This window comes from Macaca mulatta, chromosome 17 (assembly GCF_049350105.2).
Source record: "Macaca mulatta isolate MMU2019108-1 chromosome 17, T2T-MMU8v2.0, whole genome shotgun sequence".
NCBI classification, from domain to species: Eukaryota; Metazoa; Chordata; class Mammalia; order Primates; family Cercopithecidae; genus Macaca; species Macaca mulatta.
The window spans coordinates 27599715-27613161 of NC_133422.1; the positions used below are offsets into that span (position 1 = coordinate 27599715).

Below are 13447 nucleotides of genomic sequence, written 5' to 3' on the forward strand. Positions count from 1 at the left end.
CCCGGCAAACCCTGCAGAAATGACAAAAAAGACACATATCACAGGGGAGTGGAACCCAGCAGTACTCAGACTGTGAAGCAGAAAAACTACGGAGGGATGTGGAGGAGTTGATTCTTTTTTTTTTAGTATAAAAAATAAATGAAGACTGTTGTGGATATGATAAAGTAGAGAAAACCACAGCACACAACACCCCCAGGAAAGGGGACTTGTGGAAGTGGGAGTCTTAGAGAGCCCCCAAACTCCAAGTAGCAGATGCAGAGAGTGGGGCAATAATCAGGAAGGTTTTCTAAAGTGCTATCTGGCAATGGTCCTCAAACTTGAGCATGCATCAAAATTACCTGGAGGGCTTGTTAAAACACAGATTACAGATTGCTGGGCCCAGTCACAAAGTTTCCAGTGTAGGGTCCAAGAATTTGTATTTCTGATATGTTTCCAGGTGATACTGATACTGCTGGACTGGGTACTACACTTTGTGAGCAACATTTTAAGAACATGAAACACCTGGACCAGTCCCCCATCTAAGGCCATGCCAGCCTATGAGAATAAAGAAAATGCACCTCTGTAGTCCCAGATAATTGGGAGGCTGAGGTGGGAGGATTGCTTGAGCCTGGGAAGTTGAGGCTGCAGTGAGCCGTGACTGTGCTACTGCATTCCAGTCTGGGTGACAGAATGAGACACTGTCTCAAAGAAAAAAGAAAAAAAAGCACCTTCCTCTGTACTAATGAATTATAAAAAGATGCCATCTGGACACAGCAACACTAAGCTTGGTGTGCAGTTTAGGCTAAAGCCCCATGCTGTTGTGTAATGCATAAACTATACAGGTACAAGCCTGCCCCCACCTTCAAATTTTGTGCACACTTGTAGACACAGGGCTAGGGTTTCCTGATGGTGCCAAAGAGAGAAGCAGAACAGAAACTGAAGTAAACCCAGACTTCTGTAACAGACCTAAAGAAAAAGAAATAGGAAAGGCAGTTCTTCCTAGGAGGAAAATACAATAAACTATTGTACTGGTAGGTTATGTAGTTCCTTACTTTGGTATTTTCAGGTACCTCAGTTCAATATTTATTCATTACCATAAGAAAGACCAGAGAAAATGGAGGAGAGAAAATAATAAAAAAGAACAGAAAAAAAAAAAATTCCAAAACTAATGAAAACTAGGGGGCTTCAGATGGAAAGGTCCATAGTGCCGAGCATGATGAATGAATGTGGATACTTTTTTTTTTTTCTCTCTATGACAGTCTCGCTCTGTCACCCAGGCTGGAGTGCAGTGGTGTGATCTCGGCTCACTGCAACCTCTGCCTCCTGGGTTCAAACGAGTCTCCTGCCTCAGCCTCCTGAGTAGCTGGGATTACAGGCGCATGACACCATGCCCAGATAATTTTTGTATTTTTAGTAGAGACGGATTTTCACCATGTTGGTTAGCCTGGTCTTAAACTCCTGACTTCGTGATCCGCCCGCCTTGGCCTCCCAAAGTGCTGGGATTACAGGTGTGAGCCACCCCACCCAGCGAAAAATTCAGAATTCTAAAGATAATGAGAAAATTATAAAAGCTTCCAGAGAGAAAAAGTAAGTTATTTTATGGGAATGAGATCCAGATCAGCACAGAAGTTCTCACTAGGAATACTGGATATTTTATAACCTAAAATTTGTCAAATATGACAGCAAAATGAAATTTGGAAATGCAAGGACTCCGAATGTTTATCTCTTGACTGCCCTTTTGAAATGAAATAACTAGGGAATGTGCTTTAACTAAATGAAAAAAGAATCCACAAAAGGGAAATCATGAGACCTAATAAAGAGTGAAACCATCACACCAGTGCAGGGAGAAAAATGCGAAAAATCCTAGGATGCAACAAGCCCAGAAAATATTTGTTCCACATGAGAAATCAGATAGTTTCAAAAAGAATGCCTTCAACAACAAAATGGTTTCTTTTAGCAATTGTATAACCTCATCTAAATGGTGGGAATTTAACAAATACAGTTTAAAGTTGATAAATGAAGTAATAAGAGTAATAATGAATTTGTGTATTAACGAAAGAAAATTTGCCTTTTTTCCTCGGGCTTTTGAAGAATTTTAAGATTCATTCTAATTATTGAGACCAGTTTGTGCCAGACACTAAAATAAATGAAGTTCTAGGGTGTTTTTCCCCCATCCTTGTTGGCCCACAGTTTTGACTACATATAACAGGAGATGGCATGCACAGTCCACAGACCATAAATTTTATTGTAACACAGCCACTTTATTCATTTATATATTGTCTGTGGCTGCTTTTGCACTGCAGTACAGAGTTGAGAAGTTGCAGCAAGACAGTAGAGCCTGCAAACCTAAAATATTTACTATCTACTCCTTGAGAAGAAAGTTTGTCAATACCCCGTATAAAACACTAACATGTTTCCCAAAGTCGTAAGTATACAAAAAGGTATGATCTGAAAAATGTCATATTCTTTGATATTCCTTCTATCCCATTTCCCACCCCACCCTTGTATTTTGGTTTATCTTTCCTCTGTTTCTTTTTATAAAAATAAGCAGTTATACATGTTTTATTTTGCCTTTTTCTTATACAAAAGGTGGCATACTATGTGTGCTCTTTTATGCTTTGCTTTTTTCATTTAACACTACCTTCTTGAAGTCATTCCCTATCAGTTTATAGAGATATTTCTCATTATCATGGCAACATAGTACTGTATTGTGTATATATACTACAGTCTGTTCAACTAGTTTTCTATGATTGGACATCTAGGTAGTTTCCAGTTTTTTGCAATTTTGAATATTACCACAATAAATAGCTGTGTGTGTGTATGTGTGTGTGTATGTATGTGTGTGTTATGTGTGTGTATGTTCATATAATTGAAATTGTGTCTTGAGGATAAATACCTAGAAGTGAGAATGTTGGGTCAAAGGGTTAATGTGTGTGTATATGTGTATGTTAGATATTGCCAAATCCCATCCATAAGTTTTGTACTATTTTTCATTCCGGGTAGCAATTTCTCCATGACAGCTGCTGTCCAAATTTTGCCAAGTAATGACATTAAAATAGTCTTCTCATCTATTATCACCATCATTTAAAAAAGAATTTCTCCCATTTTAATAAGGGAGAAAGGACAAATCAGAAAAAAAAGATAAGAAGGGCCCTTTAAATGTATAAATATAGTTCTTCTGATTATTTTTCTTTTCTTGCTGAAGACAAATGCATCTCTACCCTGTATCAGACAAATCTTTATTTGATCATGTTTCCCCTACCTTAAAATTCTTGAGGACTCTCCACAGCCTCTCAGCACTTAACGTGGTCTTAACATGGCCTATAAGTACATGTAAGATGTCAGCCCTATTTCTCCAGCCACTTTGAATGTTTTAATCCTTTCAGTATCCAAGTTCTCTCCCACAGGGCCTTTGCCTGTGGTGCTTGCCTTGCCACCATTAAATAATTAGATGAGTAAAAACAAAGAAACTGGGTTCAGCCAGGTGCAGTGGCCTGCACCTGTAGTCCCAGCTGCTTGAGAGGCTGAATTGGGAAGATTGCTTGAGCCCAGGTATCAAGTCCAACCTGGGCAATATAGCAAGACCTCATCTTTCTATTAAAAACCAACAAAAACAAACAAACGGAGTTCTTACCCTGGCTCTACCTTAATTTGTTATGTGATATTGTGTCTCATATTTAGTCTTATAGTTCCTCAGTTTCCTCAGCCTAAGATGTAGTTATATCAGATGACCATCAGGCCCTTTCTGTTCTAAGTTGTGAATGTTCCAGAAGCCATTTTGATAGGATGATAATGGAACTTAGCACATTTATCCCATGGCTATTAACTGTAACTCTGCTGTAAGTATATAACACATAATTGTTTCTTACAGTTACTTAAACTTTTTTTATTTTTAAAAATTGCTTGAAATCTATTATGAGTAAACCAAGTTTTGAGAAAACTGATTATTAAATTTTTGAATTATACCCCTTCTGGGGCTCTATCATTTGAATTCTGTTTTTAACACTGCTTTTCCAATAAAAGAGGTAATTTTGTACCCTTTTAAGAGGTTATTGTAGTAAATCTTTTGGGGGCAGGAAGACAGGAAGGTGGGAGAGGCTTAACGCTATCATTTTAAGGTAATAAAAAAGAGGGAGAAGTTTGCCTGGCGTTAATCTCCTATTCATTTATTATCTGGTCTGTTGCCTTGTTTAATGGACATTCTTTGTACTTTCATAAAACTGTCTGACATTAAGTAAAAATGATAAAGAGAGAAAATAGAAATTTGAGAATTAGAGATCTTAGGAGTATGTACATGTTGATATCTGGAAAATGTTGCTAAATAAGTAATGTTGATCATTAAATACTCTGGTCAGTTTAGATATTAATATGTTCTACATTCTTAAGTTTGTTCATTAGCCCTTTTTAATTTGTAATTTATTTCTTAGGAGCCATGTTATAAATGGGTAATTCAATTTTTAGGAAAGCCCCAAAAAGCTTTTCAAAAAGTTTGTTTTTGGAGTCTTTAAGATTTTATCCCTGCCTAAGCACTGTTTATAAAATCGTTTCTACACAAAAAATTATTCACAACTAAGAACATTTGTGACATCCAGGGTTGGATTGGCATTTAGGCACTAAAAAAGTTTAGGTGCTGGAAGGTAGTAAAGCTTCTTCTTGGAAATAGTAACTTAATATATTGACAAAAGACAAAATACTTGGTTCATCAAGTGTCCAAAATTGTAGGACCAAAAAGCAATTGCTTCAGATTCTTGATAACTATGTACCATTCATGAACCAAATGTTTCTTGGATGGGAATATGAAGTTTGCTCCATTTTCTATTTTATATTTCTCAATTTAGTGGCTAATTTCTTTAAATACCAATATCTATAATTAGGATTTATAATTCCAATTTACTTTTCAGCATTTTGAACGTAGAATATTAAGGTTCGTTGATAACTCCTTTAGTAGTATATTCAGTTTAATTTTCTGTGAATATATTATATATATAATATATAATACATATAATAAAAATACATATATTTTTATGCTTTTTTAAAACTAGGTACTTGATATTTTCTCAGAAAAGATGATTTCTAAGTTCAGAAATTATTAGGATGCTGGAAAGCCATTTTTCCACACCTGAAAAATTTTCTTAGCTAACTCTGTTCCTTTGAGGAGAGTTAATGTGGGAAGGAAGATTAGTCAAATCATCTACTGTTTTATGAAAATGTTAATAACAGTGGGCACAGTTTTTGTAGGGGGGCTTAGTGCTATCATTTTCAGGTAATGAAAAGTAAAATTATCAGAGTTCTAATATTAATATAGGTTTTTCTGAATAAAGGGGGAAGGGAAGAGAAAACCCTCAGAATATATGATTTACCACAAAGTACAACACTAACAAAGGAAAATAAATTTTGTTCTGGTACACTTTTTTCCCATAGGTAAGATTTACCCAGTATTTGAAGTTCTAGATGAGAAAACTATGTTTGTTATCTGTTATGTATTGCTTTATGAAGAATCTTACAAAACTTTTGATTCATTTATCTTCCTGTTGACAAGAGACACCAAAAAGTTTATGAACATAGTAATAACAACTATTTAATGACTGTTTTACTTGTATTTTAAAGTTATATTCATGCTTTGCGATCTTGCCTTAAGTTGAGATCTTTAAACTGAGGAGAGTTCCGAGAAATCTCAAAGTTACAGAATTCTCCACCCGTTTGCCCCAGATTGGTAGATTGGTAGTTGCTTTTCAACTCAGTATGTTTAAGAAAGAGTGTATTTTTATTTACTGAAGTGTGATATCAAATAAAGGGATTTCAAGTCAATGGAAGAAAACACACTTATATTATGTATATACTTCTCTTGGGATATAAAGGACCATGGTTAGTATTCTTCACTAGTTTTTGGGTTTGTTCTAAGCATTTTTCTTTTCTTTCTTTATTATTTTTTTTCTTTTTTTGAGATAGGGTCTTGCTCTGTCATCCATACTGAAGTACAGTGGTGTGATCATATCTCACTGTAACCTGGAATTCCTGGGCTGAAGGCATTAAAGATGTATTTTGCTTTAGGTTTATCTAAAGGAAAACATGGATCCCTAAAGAAAACCCCCCACTGTTATTTTATTGAAAATGGGTTTACCTGTCTAGCAAATGATTGTGGTTTTTCTGAAATCATTGCAGCTCAAACCTAGAGAACAGCAAAAATCAAATTTTTGTCTTAAAAGAATTTTTTGTCCAAGTTGTATTCAGGACTTAAAAGATTAAGACAGTAAAAATCAGATAGGTTGGATGCTGAATTTAATTACATGTCCTTTTTCTTAAATAGAAGCCCTTCTTTTTTAGTTAACTTTGGAGAACTGCTTGATTTTTTATTTTTAATTTATTTATTTATTTATTTTTTGATATGGAGTCTTGCCCTGTTGCCCAGCTGGAGTGCAGTGGTGAAATCTTGGCACACTGCAACCTCTGACTCCTGGGTTCAAGCGATTCTCCTGCCTCAGCCTCCCGAGTAGCTGGGACTACAGGCATGTGCCACCACGCCCAGCTAATTTTTGTATTTTTAGTAGAGACAGGGTTTCACCATGTTGGCCAGGATGGTCTTGATCTCATGACCTTACGATCCACCCGCCTCGGCCACCCAAAGTTTTAGGATTACAGGTGTGAGCCCCCGTGCCCGGCCTGAATTTTTTTAAAAAACGAATATGTTGGATAATAAAAAAGTTTTAGTGTACTTGGTACTTTTTTCTAAAGTATACCTCAGAGCCATACCCATTTTATGTTTAGTGAAATGAAAATATAGTTTTGTTTAGTTTTTTGACCTTGTAGTTTTGTTGCTTTATAATGAAAGGAACTGTGTCCTTAATAAATCATTTTTACATACAATAACATCTTGCCTACTTAAAATAATGTTTTGAACTGTCCAATATTTGGCTTAAAATGGCCAGAAGAGTGAAGGAAAAGAAAATATTTATAGTCATGCATCACATAACAGCATTTTGGTCAATGACCACATATACGACGGTTGTCTCATAAGATTATCATACTGTATTTTTACTGTACCTTTTCTATGTTGAGATATATTTAGATACACAAGTACCATTATTTTACAGTTGCCTAAAGTATTCTTTACAGTAGCATGCTGTATAGGTTTGTAGCCTAGAAGCAATAGGGTATACCATATAAACCTAGGTGTACAGTAGTATATACCTTCTAGGGTTGTGTAAGCACACACTATGATGCTTGCATGACATAATTACCTAAGCAAGCATCATAAGCAACATGTGACTGTATATTACTTTCTAAATGCCAAGTACTATATTTCACTATCTCTGGTGTTTCTCTGACCTAACATACTTAAAACGTAAGTTCTTGACTGTGATGTAAGTGCGCCTTTAAAATGTACCTATGGTAGTATTTTATTTTTTTGCTAACTAAAAACTTAGCAAAATGACATTTTATTAGTTTTCTCCCTCTTAATTTTTGTGGCATGTGTCATTTTGAAATTGAGTGCATTATATACAGAAAATCAAAATAGTAACTTCAAACATACCATATAGATAGCATCTGCTTTCTACAAATTGCCTACACAAACCAAACTCCCCAAATGTTATCAGTGTGTTACTGCTCAAGATCTTACAACAATGTTAATATGTCACCATTTCTACAGAAGACTACGTTTTTAGTTATATATGTATTTTAAAGTACTCCCAAAACATTTGATTATTTCAAATTACTCTTCTTTCTCATTTGTTAATCATAGTTTAACAAATACGATTAGTTGTTTTAATTCAAAATAAAAACGGTATGTTGAATAAAAATATTAAATACTTAAACTTATATAAATTAGTATAATTTAGTAAATCATTCAAAGACATTACAGATTGTCACCACATAATTTAAATCAGTCACTTTTAGACACTGAATAACTTTAAGAGATTTTTTTAATGAAGGAACAAATCAAAATGGCTCAGAAAAATCAGATGGAGTGTATACACAAATAAAATACATGTTAATGCTTAACACATTGAATACAAATTTTCTTTATACTAAAGACTTTAAAATGTCCATGTGTTAATTTCTTTTGGAGGTGGAAAAATAGTTTGTCCAAAAAGACACTTTTCACAGTTGAAGGAACTTGAAAGTTCTGTCCCAGTGAGTCCTAATGGTTTTATTTCAGGCAGCAGATTCATTGTCAAATATCTTACGTTTTAAGGTCTGTAGGTTATGCTGAATAAAATTCTCTGTACCATGAACTTCAGAGAATCTGAAGTCACTTCTCCTGGTAGACCAGTTTTTCATTTTTATTGAATTCTGAATTGTGTCCGATGTAAAGTAGTAAACCACAGGGTCAAAACAACAGTTTGAAACAGCGATACAGAGAGTGATTGGGTACATTGTCCTTACTGCTGCCACTACTGAGCAATTAACAAATGTTTGTGTTCTCACAAGAGAATATAAAATAAGATTGATATTGTAAGGAACAAAACAGAAACAGAATATGATCAAATGTACAAAAATCATTTTTAAAACCTTAGTTTTGTTTATTTTGCTTCTACTTAATGTAACAGGTTTATTTAAAGTTTTTAGCACCATACTAGAACAAGTTACATTTAAAATTAGAGGAATAAAAAATCCCACTATTTCAATGAAAATTACAATCCTTGAGAGATATGTTTTCCATGTGGCTTCTGGGAAATTTTCAAAGCAGGCTTCTGAGGCATTGTTACCCTGAGAGTGGGTAGACTGAACCAAAACCGCCGGTGCACTTCCTCCGATCACAGTTAACCACACACCAATGCAAACAATCTTTGCATTTCTTTTGGTTCTTAGAGTCTTTGACTTAAATGGGTAGACAATTGCCAGAAATCGATCTACACTAATACAAGTTAAGAACAGAATGCTTCCGTACATGTTGGTGTAAAACAGCATCACAGAAATCTTACAAAGTAAATCTCCAAATGGCCAATTTTGTGTTGTAAAGTAAAAAATCCTGAAGGGTAAAGTAAAAACAAAAAGCAAGTCTGACATTGCCAAGTTAATCATGTAAGTTGTAGTTTCATTTCGGACTTTGAGGACGCAGATGAAAATGTATATGGCAACACAATTGGATATTAACCCAAGCACAAACACCGTGCTGAACATGCACCCATACAAAGTGTACTTAAAGGAGTCATTATAGAAGCAGTGGGAGCTGTTAACGCTTACCATCGTAAAGGCACGTCCAATTTTCAGTTTGGAAGCACTTTCATCAGCTGCAGTCTCCTTTGGTATTCATATTATCACCTTCAATTTATTTGTAAATTATCTGGATCTTTGGATGGTTTTATAAATATTTCATTTTTCTCAAAAATATCCAAAAGAAACATGAAATTTGTTGCTGTAAAATTTCCGCTGGGTTCTTCAACAGGAAAATATTTTCATTTGTTAGTCTTTAGAAAATCCATGAATTCCAAGGCTCAGTTAACTGACGAGCAACCTTTAAAAAATACAGTCAACGAGGCCAACCCATAGGATTATAAATTTAAAGAAAAGATGTGATCTGTGATCAGAATGAAACCACTTGTCTTCTAAACTTCTATATCAGTAGACAAGATGAATACTCCAAAGTTAATGTTTCTTTATGCCTCAGAATGTTAAGCTTAAGTTATCAATCTTATTTTCTTTTCAGTGCAGAGTTTCAGAGACTTAAACATTCCGAATTTGTCCCATTTTACTTCTTGCTTCTTTTAAATGAAGTTTTCCTTTTTTGTTTTCCTGCAGTGGATCCCAGATGGTGGGTAAGCAGAAGAGTCTTTTAAAGGTTCCAAAATAAATTCCCAAGCATGTTAGCGCTTGCCGAATTGAGGCCTTTTCCTCAGTTGCCAGCTGTATCTTGAGGTCGCTTTCTCTGAAGTGAAAAAGAAAGGCTTGCTAGATTTGTAATATGACATCACAGGAAGAAGAGGCTGGGTTTTGACAAAGAAAGTTTCAGCCCAGTTTGTTTGCACTTCCTTTAATCTGATAGTGTGTCTGCTGGGAATATACCTAGGAGGCTTGCAAATGGTCACTGGCTGTTTAACTGCGAGGTCTGCTCATTAACTCTTTTTATGCGGAAATGCCTTCTGGGGTGCTGGCAACCTCTCAGTTGGTTTGATTTGTTTCAGTAGTAATAATTGAAAGAAAAAAAAAACACTATTAATCCTGTTGTTCTGCTATTCGATTGTTTTCGTGTTTGGGATATGACATTTTAGAAAAGAAAATGTATATGGGTGTGTATTTATAAATTGCAATTATTAGTGATATCTTTACATAGCATTTCAAAGAACTGTTCAATGACTATGAAACGGGGGCCTTTAATCTTTAATGTATAAAAAGCATTTGACTCGGTTTCTGAAAAATCCTCAATATTTAATTGTTATGATTATGAGTAGCTCTTATCCTGGGTCTCATTATTTTTTGATAAGCAATTTTCTAACATTCTTTCCTCTTTCCTATGAAGTTGAATTAATATTTTAGAGCTGTTTAAATTTTTAAATTACTCATTTCACCAAAGAACAAATTCAAGAATGTTTATCTTTGGTGTGGTGTTAATCTTACTTTTTAAGCACAAAATGAAGTTGCATCCTTTTAAACAAAATTTTTTTAACCTTAAATTGATTGAAATAAGGTTTAGAGAATAAAAATCCTACTACCTGGCTAAATTTTAGGTTCATAGTCTTATCTTTCTTCTTCCTCCCAGCTCTTCCCTTAACCCCTTAATATGACATTAACTATATATTGGAATATATTTCAGATTTGTCTTCATTTAAAAGTTTCTATGAATGGTTTCTCTATATATTTATATTTAAAGTATACTCATATTTTGGGCCAGGCGCAGTGGCTCACACCTGTAATCCCAGCACTTTGGAAGGCCAAGACAGGTGGATCACCTGAGGTCAGGAGTTCAAGAGCAGCCTGGCCAACATGGTGAAACCCCATCTCTACTAAAAATACAAAATTAGCCTAGTTCAGTAGTGTGTGCCTGTAGTCCCAGCTACTCGGGAGGCTGAGGCAGGAGAATCGCTTGAACACAGGAGGCAGATGTTGCAGTGAACCGAGATCAAGCCACTGCACTCCAGCCTGGGCGACAGCGAGACTATCTCCAAAAAAAAAAAAAGTATACTTACATTTTAAAAACAAAATCAGAAGAAAGTGTGTGTAAGGTGAGGGTAGTTAAATATAGGTGTTATTTCCTCAAAGATTGAGGATATCACAACCTCTATAGCACATGTTTTTCTTGTTTTAAATATTTTTTCAGAAAAGGCTAGATCTGGTTATGCCTTATTGTTATTATCTTTTTGAATTTGGTCTAGTTTAAGCTGAAACTCTTCCTTTTGGGTATTAAGTAATTTAAGAATAATTTATTTTTTCTCATAAATTACTTAGCTAGCTTAAAAATAACTTATTACAGTAATATCTTTTGTGTTGTTTTGCACCATTCTTTCACACTCAGCAATTTTTGTCATTTGTTGATGAACTATAATCTATTTCTACTGTCTGGACTAGAAAATTCATCTATTATCAAATGACAAAAAAAGATGAGTATTACTTATAACCAATACTTAAAAATTTGAAGGGTTGAATATCTTTGTATCACATTTGGTATAGAAAAAAGGTATGTGTGTGTTCTCATTAGAAGACTGGTAGAAGCTGAGTGAGCATTAATGAAAAAAGGAGTAATTAGTTAATAAGCTTGTATTCTCATTGGAAAAAATTTTCTGTTAGTAATTATGTCTTACTTTTTAAAAAAAATTTGGTTCAGTATGTTTAAAAAAACCGTAAAATCTTAGTAATCTTCTTTCAAATTGATAGTCTCCTCTTTAGTCATCTTTAATGAAATATATGCAGTTGTATATGCTGATCTTGTCCTACTTTTACTTTCATTTTGAATATGGCATTTTCTCATTCAAAGAATTAAAATGTATTAATTCTATTTGGAATATTCTCCTACATATTGTCATTACTCACTTGACTTGTTATTCACTTAAATCATTCATCTATAGTTTTTCTTTTTCTTTTTTTCTTTTCTTTTTGTTTTCTCACTCTGTCGCCCAGGCTGGAGTGCACTGCTGCGATCTTGTCTCACTGCAACCTCTGCCTCCTAGGTTCCAGCGATTTTCCCACCTCAGTCTCCCTAGTAGCTGGGATTACAGGCGCCCGCTGCCACACCTAGCTAATTTTTGTATTTTTAGTAGAGAGAGGATTTCACCATGTGGCCAGGCTGGTCTTGAACTCCTGACCTCAAGTCATCCACCCGCTTCGGCCTCCCAAAGTGTTTGAGTTATTGGGGCTTAAAAATGGATAGATTACTATTTGTTGAATTAGGTTTTTCAATATTATCAGTATCATAGTAAATATTTGTATAATTCTTAACACAATTCTTGGTTCTTTGTAGATGATTCTCACATGTTTGCTGATGAGTGAATCATAAACTTGAATTTTGTTGCAAGTTGTTCCTACTGAGGGAGAGCAGTAGCAGAGGGACTGTTTCAATGGGAAGAAGATAATTGAATATTGCATTTTTTCCAGATATTAAATTTGGCTTCTAACTAAGGAACCAAAGGGGAATTTAGAAACTTTGAAAAATTCTTAGGTTAGAATTGGAAAGATACAGAGTAACTACTTGCAAAGGGAGGTAATGAATCCATAGAATCAATTGTATTTAATAGATACTTTTGTATTTGATAAACTCAGGCAAACTGTTATTTTAATTGAGATCTCTATACTTCTGGAAGTTAACTCTGAGAATCAATTTATTTATCGTATGGATTTTTTGGAGGGGAGTGAAAATTAAACAGAGCCAGATAGATGTTAAAATGGTAAAGACAGGAACAGCTTGAGTCTGTTAAAATGGTGAAGACAGGAACAGTTCCCAGCGAAATCAATGCAGAAGGTGGGTGATTTCTCCATTTCCAACTGAAGTACCCAGCTCATCTCACTGAGACTCGTTAGACAGGGGATGCAGCCCATGGAGGGCGAGCCAAAGCAGGGTGGGGCATCACCTCACCAGGGAAGTTCAAGGGACCAGGGAAATTCCTCCCCTAGCCAAGGGAAGCCATGACAGAATATGCCATGAGGAGCAGTGCATTCTGGCCCAGATACTACACTTTTCCCATGATCTTCACAACCCTCAGACCAGGAGATTCCCTCGGGTGCCTACACCACCAGGGCCCTGGGTTTCAAGCACAAAACCGGGTGGCCATTTGGGCAGACACTGAGCTAGCTGCAGGATTTTTTTTTTTTTTTATTCAATACCCCAGTGGCACCTGAAACACCAGCAACACAGAACTGTTAACTTGCCTGGAAAGGGGGCTGAAGCCGGGGAGCCAAGTGGTCTAGCTCAGTGGATCCCACCCCCACAGAGCAAGCTAAGATCCACTGGCTTGAAACTCTCACTGCCAGCACAGCAGTCTGAAGTCAACCTGGGATGCTGGAGCTTGGTGGGAGGAGGGGCATCTGCCATTACTGA

The 13447-nt window shown here is 35.5% G+C and overlaps 2 protein-coding genes across 6 annotated transcripts in view; one reads left to right on the plus strand and one right to left on the minus strand.

The window, feature by feature from the left end:
* RB1 (RB transcriptional corepressor 1) overlaps positions 1-13447 on the plus strand; it is a 175798-nt gene that overhangs the window by 106089 nt on the left and 56262 nt on the right.
* LPAR6 (lysophosphatidic acid receptor 6) lies at positions 7798-10256 on the minus strand. The gene is given in 1 exon segment (NM_001194165.2): positions 7798-10256. A coding segment is annotated over 1 exon segment (1035 nt). The 5' UTR covers positions 9169-10256; the 3' UTR covers positions 7798-8133.